Source organism: Prosopis cineraria, unplaced genomic scaffold (assembly GCF_029017545.1).
Source record: "Prosopis cineraria cultivar Desert tree isolate PC_DT_omini unplaced genomic scaffold, ASM2901754v1 PC10, whole genome shotgun sequence".
In the NCBI taxonomy this organism is placed as follows: domain Eukaryota; kingdom Viridiplantae; phylum Streptophyta; class Magnoliopsida; order Fabales; family Fabaceae; genus Prosopis; species Prosopis cineraria.
Window position 1 is genome coordinate 10,187,889 of NW_026555341.1, and position 16,696 is coordinate 10,204,584.

Below are 16,696 nucleotides of genomic sequence, written 5' to 3' on the forward strand. Positions count from 1 at the left end.
TCAAGCATCAATTATCCTACGTCGATTTGTATTGCAAAACTCCCTTGGTGTATAAACTCAGGAATATGAATTAAACTAGCACAAAGCCTCAAGCTATACATTTTTACCTGTATTTATTGACAAGATTGCACCAAATGAAGGCAAATTTTAACCAGAACTTGGCAAAAGCTCTGCTTCCAAAAGACGCGAGTTACCCTGACAAGTGCCTAAGGAGTGTTATCTTGAAGCACACATGACAGAACCATGATTTGATTTCTTACGGTCACCAGGAGGTATGGATTTCTTACACGGTTGAGAACCCAATTTCTTCCTCTTTTTGATAGAATAACTTTCCTGGGAAGGCCCAGCCATGGCACCAAGGAGTTTTGATCTCCTCGAACCATGCACGTTCTTGCTAAGATATCTCACAGCTTCTTTCCTCTCAGAATCGTCCACAGTCTTATTAAATGGTCTTTTACACCTCTCATGATTCTCCATCTTCAAATGATCCCGCGGAATGTGGCAAGTAATATCTAAAAGCTCCGACTCAAAGATGTCAGATACGGTTCCAAAACAGGGACAGAAAGACAAGGCATTGGGGAAAAAAAGTTCATTAAGTTACCTGGAGAATTAGAATCTGGACCTGGGGAGCTGGGTGGAGTCAAAGGATGAAAAACGTTCTCTTTAATATCAACAGTAGCCTGATGACCTTTTTCGTCAAGTGAGGGCAGGGTACCATTTCTCTCATTGCATGGCACTTGTACATGAGCGGTTTCTTCTTTAGAGCCATTAGAACTAATAGTAGCTGGATTTGACTCAAAGTGAACTTGTCCATCTTCAAGATAAGAATCCATATAACCATTGAGGATTTCATTAAATCCTCCACTAGAATAAACAGGCATCTGCTGGGAATCTCCTTTGGATTCATTTGCACCACCACTAGCAAAATCTGCTTCATTAGGATCAGGGCGATACAAGCCATCAACATTGTCTAAAACTGACTTTGGAGAAGTATTCAGAACACTTGGGGCCCAGCAGGGGCTTGAAGCATCCATTATAGTAGATAACCATGGTGTACCCCGTCGTGCATAGAGTAATATGTATGCTTCCTGAGACAGCACAAAACCTTCTGCAACTCTGTTAACCTACAGAAGATTAATCAGGAAACAAAAATTAGTCAACACAACGAATAAATAAGCACAAACCAGTTGTAGGAGAGACAACTTAAAAGGTGAATTTCAACCATTGCATAAAACAATAAGTTGACAATTAAATGTGCACATCAGGAAGGAAAAAAAGATACCATTACCAAATTGGCAAAAGCCTTTTGCAAATCAATAACACATTCAGATATACCCAAAGGAAACAATTGAATCTCAACAATATATAAAGCCTTTACTATGAAGGGTTCCAAAAGGCCCTAAATATAAGTAATAAAGAGAAAGAATATCCTAAAAGTCATCTCATCTCATCAGAAATACATCCTGGCAAGGTAATCAGGGGAAAGTGTAATTTTTAAAAGTTCTAAATATTACCTTAGAGTCATCCAACCTATACCACATGCCAGGTGCAGTGCGGACAAAGCAAAAGTAATGACCAGACGTAGATGAAAACCCAACATGCACAACAATGGCATATAGGTCATATTTCAGTGCTTCCTGTCATCACAATAATGTCAGAAAATGCTCTCCAAAAACTACAATTTACAAATATCGGATGAACTCCAGAAGGGGGAGTAATTGTAGAACAACTCACATTATTGCTCTGGTTACAATTAGTATAAGGCTGCAAGTCCAATTCTAGAGGGAAATCCACATGATTATCAATCTTTTCAACATGTATCCCATCTGTCTTAAATCTCTTTAAATGAAATGTTGCAACTGAAGGTGTCTGATCCAAAATAAGCCTCTTCTCCATGGATACTTCTTCCTTGCAGCTATCACATATAAACTTAGCATCTATCTTTTCTACCTTAGTGAAAGACGCTAAAGCACTTGGAAGGCTGTCCACATTTTCTATCTCCAAGCTGAAGTCGATGAGAGGCTCATAAGTGTCTGAACAGTGACCACAGTTACAACATTGGAGCTGAAATGCAGAAGTCAAGACTAGAAAGAATCAACAACTTGAAGACTCTGAACCATAAAGAAAACATCAATTCACATATCACTAATTTGATTAGAAATAAATAATTAAAAAAGGGGAGATTTCTGTCATACTTTGCTCATGAGGCGACCTCCAAATATTTTCTCCACTAGATTGTCAACTTGTTCACAACTCTTGCTATTTCTCTTTAAATCTAGAAAGCATATTTCCAGTTTATCTAAGAAGCACTGCAGGAATTCATGGGCATCCTCCTGCTGGTATCTTGTAAAAAAAGAAGAAAAGTCTAATAGTGGGTCACGGATAACAATATCAGAAGTATAAAGTACTCATCCATTGGAGCCAGGCTTGCAAATGATGAGGTTCTATTTCATTAGCCATTGATGTAACCTGGAATTAACACTAAACTAGACACAGTATACGCTCCAATATAAACATACCAAGTAAAAAAAAAATCAAAAGAAAAAAGAATCAAACTACTGTTTGAAGTGCATGCTATTCATATGGATGCGTATGCCCAATACATGCAAGACTCTTAGAAGCATTGATTGATAGTTCACAACAATCATTGGTAGCATAACTGATAGCAAAATACAGATGCAGGAAAAGTTCATAAAATCTCAAATTGTAGGGGAAAAAGGATACAATTCAAATTGTCAACAAGTTTCAAAGGTGAGAGAATTCTTCCAGAAGACTTCAACGAAAGTCCGATGTGATCACGAAGAACGCAGACAACACAGAATCCACCATTAGCACCTGAAACTCCCAAATCCAGAAATGAAAACCTCGCAATAAAGATACTAGGTGCACTAAATCAAGAGAATGGCATTCCAAATAAGAAATAAGCCTTACTTTCACAAGGTGCAGCATGACTGCAAGTCCAAAGACCCCAAATTAGTGGCACAGTATGTGTGAGGCATTGCAAGATAACATTGAAAAAGCAAGTGTTGCCAAGATTTTCAAGCCCAGAACCCTGTGATACAAATAATTAATCAAAATCCAAAAACCGCAGGACTAGTATTTAAACATTTTCTACATAGACATAAAGAAACATACCACCGTGAAGGGTACAATTCCCGAAGCAGTAAACCCATTGTTCAAAGGCGTGCCAGTATCTCCAGATGGAACCAAGATTTCATCGGAAGAAAGCTCGGAATTCCAAGCTTCTTTAGGGGGCAACTGTGAAGATGAGGGCCACGAAGGCCACTGCTTGGGAGATGATACAGCCGGATAATATGATAAATCGTTTACCGATCGAATTGGCTCTGGACCATCATCTCGATCTTCTCTACTGGAATCACGGAGTGCGAGGTAATAATTGTTGTCGGCAGCCGTTGCCATGGCCAGTGACGACTCGTCAGGAGTTGATGACTGAGGCACCAAAGGCGCTGAGATTTCTATCGACGCAGAAGGTGAACATTCATCTAGGGTTTTGGAACCTAAATAGGGATGAGACATACTTATATTGGACGGTAAAGACGTATTAATCCGCTCCCCTGGGGCTTCATTGGATAAAGACGCTGAAAATCCCATTTGATTTGATACATATGGAACCAAAGAACGGTCATCAAGACTTGAAGAATGCGAAGACGGTGAAGACCCAGTAATAGCTCCCTCCGAAATCGTTGCAGGGCCGCCGGGGGGTATTCCGCCAAGAACAGAATCTGAATACCTAGCTTGTAACATCTCAGCTAGGGGGATCTCCAAAACGAAATCAGGACTTGTGATGGAGGCGGGATCGGTGGGCAATGGCGAAAAGAGGCGGGAATTAGGGCTAAAAGGTTTAAGTTAGGAATTTGGAAGGGTTTGGGATTTTAGAAATTGGGGGAAACTGAAGTAAACAGGGGGGGAAGGAGAAGAGGGAAAGATAAAAAGTATTCAAACGAAAGAATTTTGAAGAGGAGAGAGATTTTGAAAAGAGAGGGAAAACTGAAAAGGATCCCCAATTTCGCATTTGCCGCTTCGCACCAAAAATTTCAGGAAAAGGACGTTGCGCTCTCTCTCCCTCTCACGTTCTGCCAGCGACATGCGAACATGGAGATCGAGGGCCTCCTCAGCATACATACAAGTATTTATAAAATCCCTTGAACGTTCATGTCAGTATAGATAATAAAGATAAAGAAAATCATGTACTATAGATAATTAGATACTCGATGTGATCCCGTATAAATAATAAAAGAGTATAAGATTTTAAATTTATTCGAATTAATCAAATCTATCTCCGAGTCTCTTGTTTTATATTTATCAAGGGGTACTTACGTCAAACTCTTCCCTTTTATTGCTTCCAACCCCAATTGAAGTTAAATAAAAGGTTTTTAAAATTAAAAAATAAGTAATTTTTAAATAATTTAAAGATTTTATAAAAAATAGGTTTATTTTGTAATAATTTTTCAATAAGCAGATATTATTTTGTGTTTGGCTACAATAACAAAAAAGTGATTATTAATTAGTTATTTTTAAATTTATGATATCTTTCTTATCTTTTGTTTTATAAAAATAATCTATTATTATATCATTTTAAAATTCTATGATATTTTTGCATATCTCCCTTTTTAAAATGTTCTCTCTCATCTACCATATTAAATTATTTTTAAAAGTTACTTAAAATAGTCCCTTAAAATAATTAAAAATTTATTTTTTTGAATTATAATTATTTTCAAAAGCTAATCAAAATTATTTTTGTTTTTTTATTTTTTTAACAATAAATATTTTAATATATATATAGAACAATTTCATATTTATTAGATATATATATATATATTATACATATATAATATTTTTTAATTTAAATATTAAATTATCGATTTGACCATTGGTCCATCCTAATTGAATCATACAAACTATGAACTGTTGGCTTTTTTTGTTCAATATTCGGTCCAATTTTAAAAATATTTATTATAATGAAACGAGTTATTTATTTTCTTACATCAAGTTATTCACTGACCTACAGATATTGTTTGTACTATTATTAAATATTAATTCTATTTCAAGTGTTATAATCATGATAAAACAAGTTGTTTGTATCATTATTGAATCTTATTTTATTTCATGTTGTAGTTACGATAAAATGAGTTATTCATTTCCTTACATGAGTTGTTTGTACCATTACTAAATTTAGATTTTACTGTATGTTGTTATCATAATAAATCAAGTTGTTTATTTACCTACATCAAGTTATTCATTGACTTATAAGAATTGTTTATATCATTATTAAATATTAATTTTATTCTCAGTGTTATAATCATGATAAAACGAGTTGTCTATTACCTATGCTGAAGTTGTTCATTTACTTGCTTGAAGTTGTTGGTTGATCTACAAAAGTTGTTCATGCTATTATTAAATATTGATTTTATTTTAAGTATTGTAATCATGATAAAATAAATTGTTCATTACTCATGTTAAAATTGTTTATTTTCCCGCATGAAATTGTTGACAATTACAACAGGTCGCCATCAAAGAGATTTCTCTCTAAACCTCCTAAGATTTTTTTTTTTTCAAACTTTAGTTCTCAAGCAAAATGCAACATAGTGACAGAAATAAATATTCAAAAGCATAATCTTATTACTAGATGAGTCAAGAAATTAAACGCAAACAGAATGATATAACAACCACAACGGCAAAATTCACATCAAGGGAGTCATAACGCTTGAAAAGAGAAGGAATCAGGCTTCATGGCTAGAAGTGAGAAAAACGAACTTCTCTGTCGGTGCAATGAAATGCATAAGTTGAATCCAATACTGGCATAAGCTCGTGTTGTTGGATAAGTAATCAAGAATGCTAACTTCAAGCTACTAGTGTACTCCCATCACGAGAGACATCTCGAAACCTTTTTGCGTGTATGTTTGTCAAAATCAACTCCTTTTGATGGATTGATTCCACACAAAATAAAATCTGCAGAACATAGGCTCTGCATCTCCCATCTGACTAGCAATAAATTGAGTTCCTAAATTCCTATCAGCTTACTAGTTATATATAACAGCAAAAGCAAAATAGAAAAAAGACAGTATTAAATATAATTAAACATAAATTATATATCCAGGGAAAAATGAAAACTTCTCCACCCAAAAAACTCACTCAACTACTAGAGAGAGCATGTTGTAGCCAAATTATTGGAATGACAACATGCATAATCAATTTGAAGGCCCCAAATTTCCTCATGAAGTACATAATTTCTAAATCAATTCCACAAGACAAAAGTAAGGTCACTGAAGAAACAATTCACAACAAAGTCCTTCAATTGTAATTCTGGAGCGAAAAACTTGGTCATTCAAAATCTATATTTCTTCTCCAACAAAAATACAACCCCGTCAAGTTGAGATGTTCAAAATCATAATCGATTCCTTAATCAAAATCAGAGGTCCCCGTGAAGCCTGTTCTACTGATAGAAACTTAAGTAAACTAACTTTCGCATATGATCACATCCCCATGCTGAATAGCTTTGAATTCATTCTCCAAGATTTGGTAGTTCTATAGGCACAGGAAAACAAATGACAAAGATGAAACTCACTATCTTAAATATCAAAGCAAACTCTCTCCGATATCTCTCTCACTCTCTCTTACTATAGATCTCTCCAGTCCTTAGATTCCCCGTAAATCCCTACTTCTTCGGAGCCAAAAATGTCAAACAGTGATAAACACCCCTTCGCCTTTCGTCCCAGTTCGACGTTGACGAGATTGGTAACCAAGAATGCTAACTTGTTAGCTGCTTTAATGGAGTTGCATTCTCGTAAACGACTTTCCACTCCTAACATTGATACCTGCGTTGTGAAGAGGGCTTTGCCAAAGAGACTCTCATCTTTGATCACGCCTGCGTTGCTTCATAGCATCATCTTCAGAGTGCATAGAAGTGAAAAACAAAATGGTAATTTTACTCTGTATTTTAATTTTACTCTAATACTCCTAGTCTGAAGTGAATTTTCAAGGTTTAATGGGTATTGTTTTTCATTGTGTAGTCAGTGAATCCTAAATGAAATTTTCCTTTCATTAAATACAATTTGCTGTCTTCATTTTTATAAACTTTCAAAAATACCCTTCATTAGTAAGAGAGAGGTAAGACAATTTATTTTTCTATATCACTATTTGAGTTAGACAAATTCAAGTATTGTTGAATCTAATTTGAGGTAGCTCTCCCCAAAAATATTTCCCACAATCCCATAAGCTCTAACTTGACACCTTGTGCTTAAATGATTATAACCTGAAAAGAAAAATTATTTAAAGGGTGAAATGATAACGGACAATACAAGAATAATTATGATTAGTGAAACCTTATATTTTTGCCAAGACGTATTATATTTCGAAGCACTAAATCACATTAAAAAAACCTTATAAAATGGTAAAGGATTACAGGGGGAGTACTTTATAACAGATGACTTAGCTGCTCTGCTGATAACCGCCCCGGCTCATTCCGTGTTAAAAATTTCAATATTTATAATTAAAACATGCTTTTTCCCTATCTATAAATCTGAAAAACATTCCGCTGGGGGAAAAACAATCTAAAAACAATTCCATTATTATAATGTAAATACAATGGAATGGTATTCCGTCGATAGCTCCAAATTATCAATATTCTACGAGCATCATGAAATATTTGTATTCTCCTTTTGTTTTTCCTTTCTTGCAAGAAAATAATTACTTCTAAATCATCCCTTGCCATTCAAATGAATTAAAATTAACTAAACATCCAAATTTTATGTAAAAAGTAACAATTCCTCACCACGAGAGATCTATGGTTAATTCAATCTTCATTTTCCCTCCATTTTTTAATAAAAGAGTAATTTCAATGCTATAATTTTCTTTATTTTATTCTATATTTTGTATGAATGCCAGCCAGTATTATCATATTAAATGAGTACTAAATAAACAGTAGTTATAACTCATCACCTCATATGTCCATCGCTTTAATATACATTGGCCATGTTGGGTTATTCAACTATGAAATTTAAAAATACATCTGCAAAATCATTTCCATATTCAAGAAATGATCGATAGGATTCGAAAGAAGACCATAGCTCTCGAGCCGAACAAAAGACCATGACCTGATTCTATGTTAGCTAGCATTGCTTCGTCAAAACTTCAATATGTACCAACAATGATGTTTATTAAAAAAAAAAAATGTACCAACAATGATTTGATTTAACAGAAAATGCTGCTTCCTTATAACATGATTAACTAAGATTTAAGTTTTCATTAGGATAGGTGCTCACATAATATTCAACCAAATCTTGGAAAGCATTGTCCAGCACCTCCCACACCAGTGATTGGGAGCAATTAAAAAACATTTCGATATAGCATCGTCACTCCAAAGCGCCCTCATGTATTATAGCATTGAAGATTCCAAATGGACTCCCTTATTTTTGCTTTTCTATATAGACTCTCAAAATATATCCTAAGATATCCACACTTAAATTCTAATACTTGCAATTATGTTGGCAAACCAGGAATAAGTTCCAAAGCAAATAACTATTAATAACATAAATAACAAACATTGAAATTTCACTAAACCAAAAACAAATTGAGGCTTCACACAAAAAAAGGGCCAGGCACCAAGAAGGGTGATCATTATGACATCAGGTGAGAATGCATAGCTGAGAACAAGAAAATGTTTATCAGTAACTTGTTCCAACATTTGTTTTCTTTTCTTTTTTTTTTGGTTGAGTTCAACGTTCGAATTCTAGAGCTTTATTTTGTCTGACGATCACATCCACATCATCAAGTTTCAGGCTTGGCAAAGCCAGAAAAAATTGTTCACTCAAAAAAAGGCTCAGCAAAATCACAAATATCTACGAGAAAGTAAACTTCTAATTGATGACACCTGCGTTCGTTACAACTTGCAAATTTGCATGACACAGACTAATATAAAATACCTGAACATACTATGGAACTCAAAAGTCAAAACAATACCTGTGCTACAAACACATATATATAAGAAACACCAACCTGCGACAAGACTGAATGTTAATATCTTATTTTGATTTCTCATTAAAAAAAAATTGTATATCACTCTTCTATTGCATTGGAAACATAAATGTCTGGTATCTGGAATTAAACAGTCAAGGCTTTTCTGGCACAGACAGAACATACAGGATTAGAGGATTCTGTCCTGAAGATCTGTTATCAAAGTGGATGCCAAAGAACTCAGCTTCTTCCCAGTCTCTCCTGCAATGTTTTTGATAGAAGAGATATCCTGCTGTGCCTGTAAAACAAGAAATTCAATTACCACTTCGACAAAGGGCACCGTCAATGATAAAACACTCAATTTTTAATTCATAAGCCAGAAAAGCATGCCTGGAAAGACAGTCGATTGATGAGATCACTTGCAGTGATATCAATGGAGGGATCTGTTGAGTGACCAAAAAGATCTGCACTAGAGATGGCAGTTGAACCCTAGAGATAACAGGAAGATAAACACTGTCAAGACTCTACAGCTTTACCATCAAAGCTTCTTCTTGCTTTTCGGATGCTAATACCAATTACTTATCAAATAATTGATCATGTTTAGTGCCTAGTAAACTCATAAAAAGAACTTTTAAGAGAATTTTCTTCCATAAGTCATATATGGAATTTCACTCTTTTTAGTTACAACATAGATTGTTATCTTTTTTCTTCTTTTTCCCCCCTTTGGGTGGGTTGGGGGTATAAGATTGTTATCAATTCCACCATATAATCAACGGCTTCTCCACAGTCACAACGATGAAGTATCAAGTGAAATTGCACATGGAACCACGCAAAACAATCACATGATGTAATTTTTTTTTTAATCGTTCATTGCATTGTGGATCTTAAAAAGTTCAGTTATATTTGAGTTAAATTCTATATAACTAAATATGGGCCCATGCATTGTACCAAGTCTAAGAAATAAGCTGCACTGTTCATAATTCATGAATAATATAATTTCTTATAAATTTTATATTTTATATTGGTGACAATGATAATTTTATTCCTTATGCTCCACATTGGACAAGAGAGAAAACAAGCCAAGTTAATTCCTGAAAGCATAATTAAATAAATAAAAAAACCAATCACGATAAACAATGATCCCTACTACAACAAAAAATAATTTCCTAACCATTGCTCTTGTTTCAAGCGTGGAAAAAGGTTAGTTTGAGAATACAAATCCGTTTATTCCTGAATTCTTCCAACCCATTTTAAAGTGAACTGGCAAAATTTTGTCTCCAGGCCCTTCACCTTTTTTCTATCACTATATGAGTTTCAGGCTTAGAGGAACTACTACCGAGTAAATAAGAAAGAAACCATCAAATCTAAGCTCAATACCCAAAAAGTTCATGCTAATGTCCATAGTTAGACGAAATGAAAAAAATATATATATATTAACAGCATAAATAATCACCGAAAACTTTGCCAAAGTAACTTGACTGTCCACATCTGCAGCTTTGCTCTGATCTCCAAAAAATTGGGCTGAGGATATAGATTTAGCATTTGAGAACTTCTTCCTTGCTTCATCAGATTCCTCAATCTGAGAAGATATAGAAATTGAGAGTTTGACAACCAAATATGAAATAAAAATTAAAATACATTTAACGATAAAAGCACTTATGTACATATTTCATGGATGTCAGAATAACGTCAACCGCAGTAACCATGAATTATGTATGCTTAAGTTCTTACTCTGAAGAAACAAATATAAGAATGTTATTAGGCCTCGATGGCTACAACATTAACTGTCATTATTTGAGGAAATCAGCATATAGCACTATTGCAGTTTTATTTATTAAAATGAATCTTGGATTTTTTTGTTAATGTTCTTGATATCTATCAGTTGTCGCATGGTTTAGCATACAACAAGAAACAGCCTTATTCCAATAGCTGGGGTTCGCTACATGGACTGAACAATGCCGCTGTGCTCTATTAACAACCCATTCTTTGAATTTATTTTTAACCAAAAGATCTCTTTCAATAATTCAATTGAGTGTTCTCTTTGGTCTTCCATGACATAGCATGTTCCAATTTAAAAATTTTCCAAATATTCTCCAGCTACATTAAGTCATTAACCACTAAAATGCCATGCAAGATCAAGATATCATGCTCTCGTCTAATCAAGGACAACATCCCAACTGTCACTTCCAGGCCCTCGCTCCAAATTGATCATTCATTTATGCTGCTCCTCAACAGCTACAGACATGGATATGTGTTAAATCATTCACCACACGCTCATCACACATATTTGTTCATATGACTAAGCATGCAACTTTAGTATGAGTCTAGACGTGCATGCCACCCTCGTCAAACAAACCAAGTCAGTTTTATACTCATGGGTCTAGACTCTAATCTCATACCAATGGTGTTTAAGCACTTGGCACAGGATGCAACATCTAGAACTCCCCCCCCCCAAAAAAAAAAAATTCCCAAAAGCTTACCATCAAGATTACAGGTTGAGACAATCTTATCTGGCCAACAACAAACAAAGCATGCTCTTAGCATTCAAATCATACATAGCATGCGTATTTTTTTTCATATATTTAACATGATAAGCATTAATGCACAAGTCTAGATGCATATGCCATAGTTGTCCCTGAAAGCAACATTCAGAACATTTTGACTCGTGGACGTATGTGATTAAAATATCCACTGTTATGAAAACAGGACCGGACTGGCCGATCGAACCGGTTAAACCAGGAACCAGCATCTTGTCCGGTCCGGAACAAACAAATAACTGGACTAACCAAAAACCGGCTTTAAACCAGTGAACTAGATCGCAAATTTGAACCGGAACGGCAATTAAAAACTAAAAAATATTTTTTTAAAAAAAACTTAGACTAAAAAAATGCCAGAAAAAGAAATTTAAAAACTCTACTGCAGGCCCACAGCTAAAAAGCATTGTGTCAGCATCCCTCTCTCCTCAGCATCCACACGATGTGGGACTTTTTCAAATAACAACATCAATTGCCAATGTTTTCTACAAATCAGCTCATTTTTTTTAAATTTTCTTCTCATATTTATTCAATTTTTGTGTTAATTTCTTAGACTTAATTTTTTATGTATGAACATCTCTTTTATCTTTGTTCTTCTGGCTATTTATTTATATTTTTATTTCCTATGATATCATTTTAGTTTAGCTATAATTTGCTTATTAAAAGTGCTTAAGGACCAACCTAAAAAATAAGCATGCATCCCTTTTATCTCTTTTTTAATTAATTCTTTAAACTTATTTATTTATATATAAATACATCATTCATCTATATTCATCCAAATACTTATTTACATATCTTTTTAAACAAATTTTGTTCTTGCATCCTTTAAAAAATATGTAATCACCATGTCCAAAAAAAAAAAATCAACAATGATTTTGAAACTAAAAAAAAGTTAATATATATTTCTCTATAATATTTAAAACATTAATTTAATTATAAACGGTTCAGCCACGATCTAACCTCAGTCCGACCATTGAACCGTGAAGCAGTGCCTTAACCAGTTCAATAGTCAGTTTAGTTCTCATAACAGATATCCTTACTAGATGCAGTAGTTAAACTATACAGGGACAAATGTAATAGTCCATACAACTTACTTGTATTTTTGAGGAATTCGACCCCGACCGTTTTGGGAAGCCGCTGTCCATGCCAAAATCAGCAAAAAAGCTAGATGACTTTGGTGGAGCCACATGATTAAGTATGTGAGAACCTCCTGAGTTTGACTCAGATAACTGGACATTTTCAACATACTCAAACCGAGATGTCAAGGGTGGCCCAGCTGCCAAAGCATGGCTTGTTGATGAAGAAACGGGAGCAGGTGCTTCTTCTGGCTTCTGCTCGTATAGAGATTCACTTGGCTGTATCTCAACAAAATTATTTGTCATCAGAGCACATTTTAGATCAAGCAGACCAAAACTGTTAAACACTGAAAACTTCTATGATGCCTTTCTTAGTATAAAATCTGGAAACAAAGACAACCATATGCATACCTTTTTAGCAAGCTTCCGTGCACCAAGGCCCCCAGTCTTGCCACCTTTTTTGGCACCAATAGGTTTCTTGACAGTACTGGAAACTGTTGTATGAGAAGCTTTAGGGGAAGCAGTGCCCTCAGGAATTTCTGGCTTTTCCAAAATGTTCTCTTTTAGTGGTTCATTGGTCCTGACTTCAGGAAGTCCGTTAGCCACTTGTGTAGACTGAGAAGCAACAGGTGAGGATGGCAAACCTGCCTCCTCAGCCATACTTTTAGCTACTTCCTTGGAGAGAAGTTGTCTATACAACTCTGCAGCTCTAGAAGTATACTTGGCCTCAATTTTTCCACCATCAGTCCAGCCATGTTGCTTAAAGAAAACATTTGCACGATTGTTTCCTCCAAAGCACATTGTTCTCAGCTGCTCAGGAGTCCATGAGTCTAAATTCGTAGATCTACATAAAAGACCATAGTTATCATGATTCATGGCAAGCATCTTTCATCATTTTCCTTAAATTCTGTCACTTCCTCCCTTTTTGTATATCTAACAGGGAAACTAGGCAAGGAAATCATCAAAAGCAAAAACACACGAGGATGGGACATTATTAATCTAGTGAAACATTACACAACTACCAAGCATTTCAAATTATTCATAGGATGTGAAAATAAAATTTACCCATACCATGATCAATAGTGTTAAATAATAATATTCTGTCATTCTGTGTTATTAGAAATAACAAATGAATTCTATATGCGGAGTTTCCATTTGCTCAAGGTTGATTTCATCTGTTGACAACTAAGATGCTATTCAATTTCATTGATGGTCCTCTAACCAGCCACTAGGTCCCTCTATTGACAGAAGAAAAGGAGAAAGATAAACTTCAATGGAAAAACTAACCACAAAGGAACCTTACAAACTATATACATGCAAATAAAGCCTTAAAGCCCATGACAGAGATGGCCTAGTCCTGATTTCCGTTAAAACTCCAGTATGAAGTAGGCAAACCCTTTGCAGGAAAAATAATTATATACAGCCATATACTTGTGTGCCTTCAAAAATTCATGGCACAGAAATAATATCTAAAATCATCTCTATACTCTGTAACGGCCTATGGAATGATATGATACTCGTAGAATCAAGACTTATATCAATTATTAAAAAGAAATTAAGCTTCGACAATTCAATTTGAAAATTAGCTAAAAGTTGCGTCGCAGTGTTCTAGATTCATCACCAGTTTAACTCTTTAATGTGAAAAAAGGAATCCTCCTCCCAGTGCACCACATGACCCCATAGGAAAAAAAAATAGTAGTTTTGCTTACGGAGCAAATCAACAACTTCACAAACATTCGAGTAAGCAATTAAGAGACGCTCGCCTCTCCAAAAGAGGCCAAATAATTCAACTTGCCTCACGAAGCTGACGTGCACACCAAGGCTGCGATGAACAGCCGAGCAATCGATGCAGAGGAAGATCCCATATGTAACCGACGCCCAAGTTGGATTCTTTGCATTGCAATCGAAACACATCTGCAATACAAGCAGGCAAATAAAGATTTCACATCAAAAGCCAACGAATCGCAGATCTGAATCCGATCTCGCAAAATCCGCAGCAATGAAACGAAACAAAATAAAAATCACAGAAAGAAAAGGGGAAAAAAATGTGTAAGATTTGTATAAAATGAAGATGGGCCAAAATCCTAATTAGATTTTAAAAAAAAAAAAACAGAAGAGGACGAACCTTATTATCGGACTTTGCCTTGAGTTTTCTGAAGACAGCATTCTTGTCGGCGAAGCTGTCGGACGCCATGGGAGACGGAAATGAGATCAGAAACGGAGAAGGGAATGCAGATGCAGAAAGGATATACCTCAGGGGTGCTGGTCCTGGAACACCGAACACCTCCTGAGCAAAACAGTGTTGAAATCGCAGGGGAAACCGCAAATGGTGTAGCTTTTATTAGAGAAAGGAGAGTGGAGCTAAGTGACGAAAATGCCCTCCGGAAAGAATTGGGGGAGTTTCACGTTTCGATTTCTGGGGTAGTCGGTGAGTTGTAATTGTCCACATCAGGGAGCATCAAAGTGGGCAAATCCTTATTTATACTGATGAATGAATCGATAAAAGGACATACAAACGTCGTCGTCCTCTGTTACAAACAGGGTGGCAGCTGGCAGCTGCAGGTGGCGGTTGTTGCCGTCACCAACGTTACTCCACCGTGACACTTTCACGTTCTTTTTTCCTGGATACAAAAAAAAGAGGGAGGGAGATGATTGAGCTTGAGTTCATCAGGGCAGGCTTGGGGCATATCGTCAGGCATAAATTGCTTACAAAGGTATGTACATATATAGCCCATCAATAATATTTTCATACTAATAATAAAATTTAAACCGATGATCTTATAAATTAAATGTTTACCAACTAAACTAACATTTTATTAGTAACTTCCATATTCTTTTAATTAAAGGTGTTTATAAGATAGGATGGGACCAAAACACTTCTATTTTCGAAAAAAGATCGAGATTAAATTTTTATTCCATCCCCCATCTCGTCCTGTTAGAAATTAAGATGGAATTGGGACAAGATCGAGACACCTCATTATCCCAATAAATCAGACAATGTAAGATAAAGATATAAATAATAATATTCATTAAAATTTTAAATCATATAATATATTAAGTTCAAAATTAAAAAAACACAAATACATAAATTACAATAATTTAAAATCAATTATTGAATTACATTAATCATAACTACACATTATAATAGCAATTATAAGTGATCTTTAGACTATAAAAGTAGCAACAACAAATAAGTCAAGCACAATATTAAATTATTATTTTTCTATTTTAGTTGAGATATATTAAGATAATTACTCTTTCAAAAATAAAATAAAAAATATGATATAAATAAAATTTATTAAATAGATAAATATAATAATAAATTAGATTAATATAATTAATATATTATAAATAAAGATATTGTCGTGTTTACTCTATGTCATTAAAATTATTAATACAAAAAACTTTAGTCTTAAATAAGAATTGCACGTATTGAAATTATAATTGATATAATTAATATAAGTATAAATTATAGTAATATAATTAATATATTTAATATATATTTTTAAAATAAAAAATAATATATATAATATTCAGAACGAGATGAGATATCTTAATGGTAATTTTATATCTCGTCTAATCCCGAGCTCCTTTTCTGTTCCCTTCTGTAAAGTCCTGTCCTAATTGTTTTTGAGTCGTGATGAAACCTGTCCCAATATAATTAAGATGTTATCAAAACAATCAAGATGGATACGAGCTGAATACTCATATTTTCAATAATGACGAGATTGATAATAGGCCTCTGGAGTTATCATAAACATTATTGGCAATAGGATTCTATTCTACACAGGCTTGCATGTGCTTGGTATGTTGGGCTTTATTTTTAACTTCATCTTCAACTGTTTCTTAATTAGCAAAAAAAAAAAGTCTTTAAATTGGATTTTTTCTCATAATAACTCAACATTTTTTAATTTGATATTAATATTTGTAATCTTTAAACGCCATTGTATTGTGTAGGAAAATATTAAATAAATAAAAAATCATAGAGAACAATAAAATTTAAAAATAATTGCAAAAATAAAAATGTTGCATATTTTTTTAAAAGTAAATACATTGTTAATCGCTTGCAAATAATACAACTTCCATAGATTTTTTGTCATGATGAGTTTCTCA

The 16,696-nt window shown here is 34.3% G+C and overlaps 2 protein-coding genes across 2 annotated transcripts; both read right to left on the reverse strand.

Annotated features, from left to right (window-relative positions):
* Positions 1-4,117, reverse strand: LOC129321801 (ubiquitin carboxyl-terminal hydrolase 21-like). The gene is made up of 8 exons (XM_054967710.1): positions 3,136-4,117; positions 2,932-3,052; positions 2,725-2,835; positions 2,196-2,365; positions 1,735-2,064; positions 1,515-1,637; positions 602-1,124; positions 1-512 (listed from the first exon to the last, which is right to left on the reverse strand). The coding sequence occupies exons 1-8, from the start codon at positions 3,763-3,765 to the stop codon at positions 217-219; spliced, it is 2,304 nt and encodes a 767-aa protein (XP_054823685.1). The 5' UTR covers positions 3,766-4,117; the 3' UTR covers positions 1-216.
* A 4,742-nt stretch (positions 4,118-8,859) lies between these two features.
* LOC129321802 (probable ADP-ribosylation factor GTPase-activating protein AGD8) lies at positions 8,860-15,204 on the reverse strand. Its single transcript, XM_054967711.1, has 7 exons — positions 14,709-15,204; positions 14,379-14,497; positions 12,995-13,427; positions 12,602-12,862; positions 10,427-10,552; positions 9,364-9,462; positions 8,860-9,271 (listed from the first exon to the last, which is right to left on the reverse strand). Exons 1-7 carry the CDS (start codon positions 14,775-14,777, stop codon positions 9,164-9,166), a joined length of 1,215 nt encoding a protein of 404 aa, XP_054823686.1. The 5' UTR covers positions 14,778-15,204; the 3' UTR covers positions 8,860-9,163.
* Between the last annotated feature and the right edge of the window lie 1,492 nt (positions 15,205-16,696).

What these genes read in the sequence shown, in the direction of transcription:
- LOC129321802 (XM_054967711.1), bottom strand. Translation starts at nt 14,777, where the DNA reads ATGGCGTCCGACAGCTTCGCCGACAAGAATGCTGTCTTCAGAAAACTC. An exon ending in AGGCAAAGTCCGATAATAAG is followed by an intron (nt 14,498 to 14,708) that starts GTTCGTCCTCTT and finishes CTTGTATTGCAG; the next exon opens with ATGTGTTTCGATTGCAATGC. An exon ending in GTGCACGTCAGCTTCGTGAG is followed by an intron (nt 13,428 to 14,378) that starts GCAAGTTGAATT and finishes TCTTTTATGTAG; the next exon opens with ATCTACGAATTTAGACTCAT.
- LOC129321801 (XM_054967710.1), bottom strand. Translation starts at nt 3,765, where the DNA reads ATGTTACAAGCTAGGTATTCAGATTCTGTTCTTGGCGGAATACCCCCC. An exon ending in GAATTGTACCCTTCACGGTG is followed by an intron (nt 3,053 to 3,135) that starts GTATGTTTCTTT and finishes TTTGTATCACAG; the next exon opens with GGTTCTGGGCTTGAAAATCT. An exon ending in ACTTGTTGACAATTTGAATT is followed by an intron (nt 2,366 to 2,724) that starts GTATCCTTTTTC and finishes ACCCACTATTAG; the next exon opens with ACTTTTCTTCTTTTTTTACA.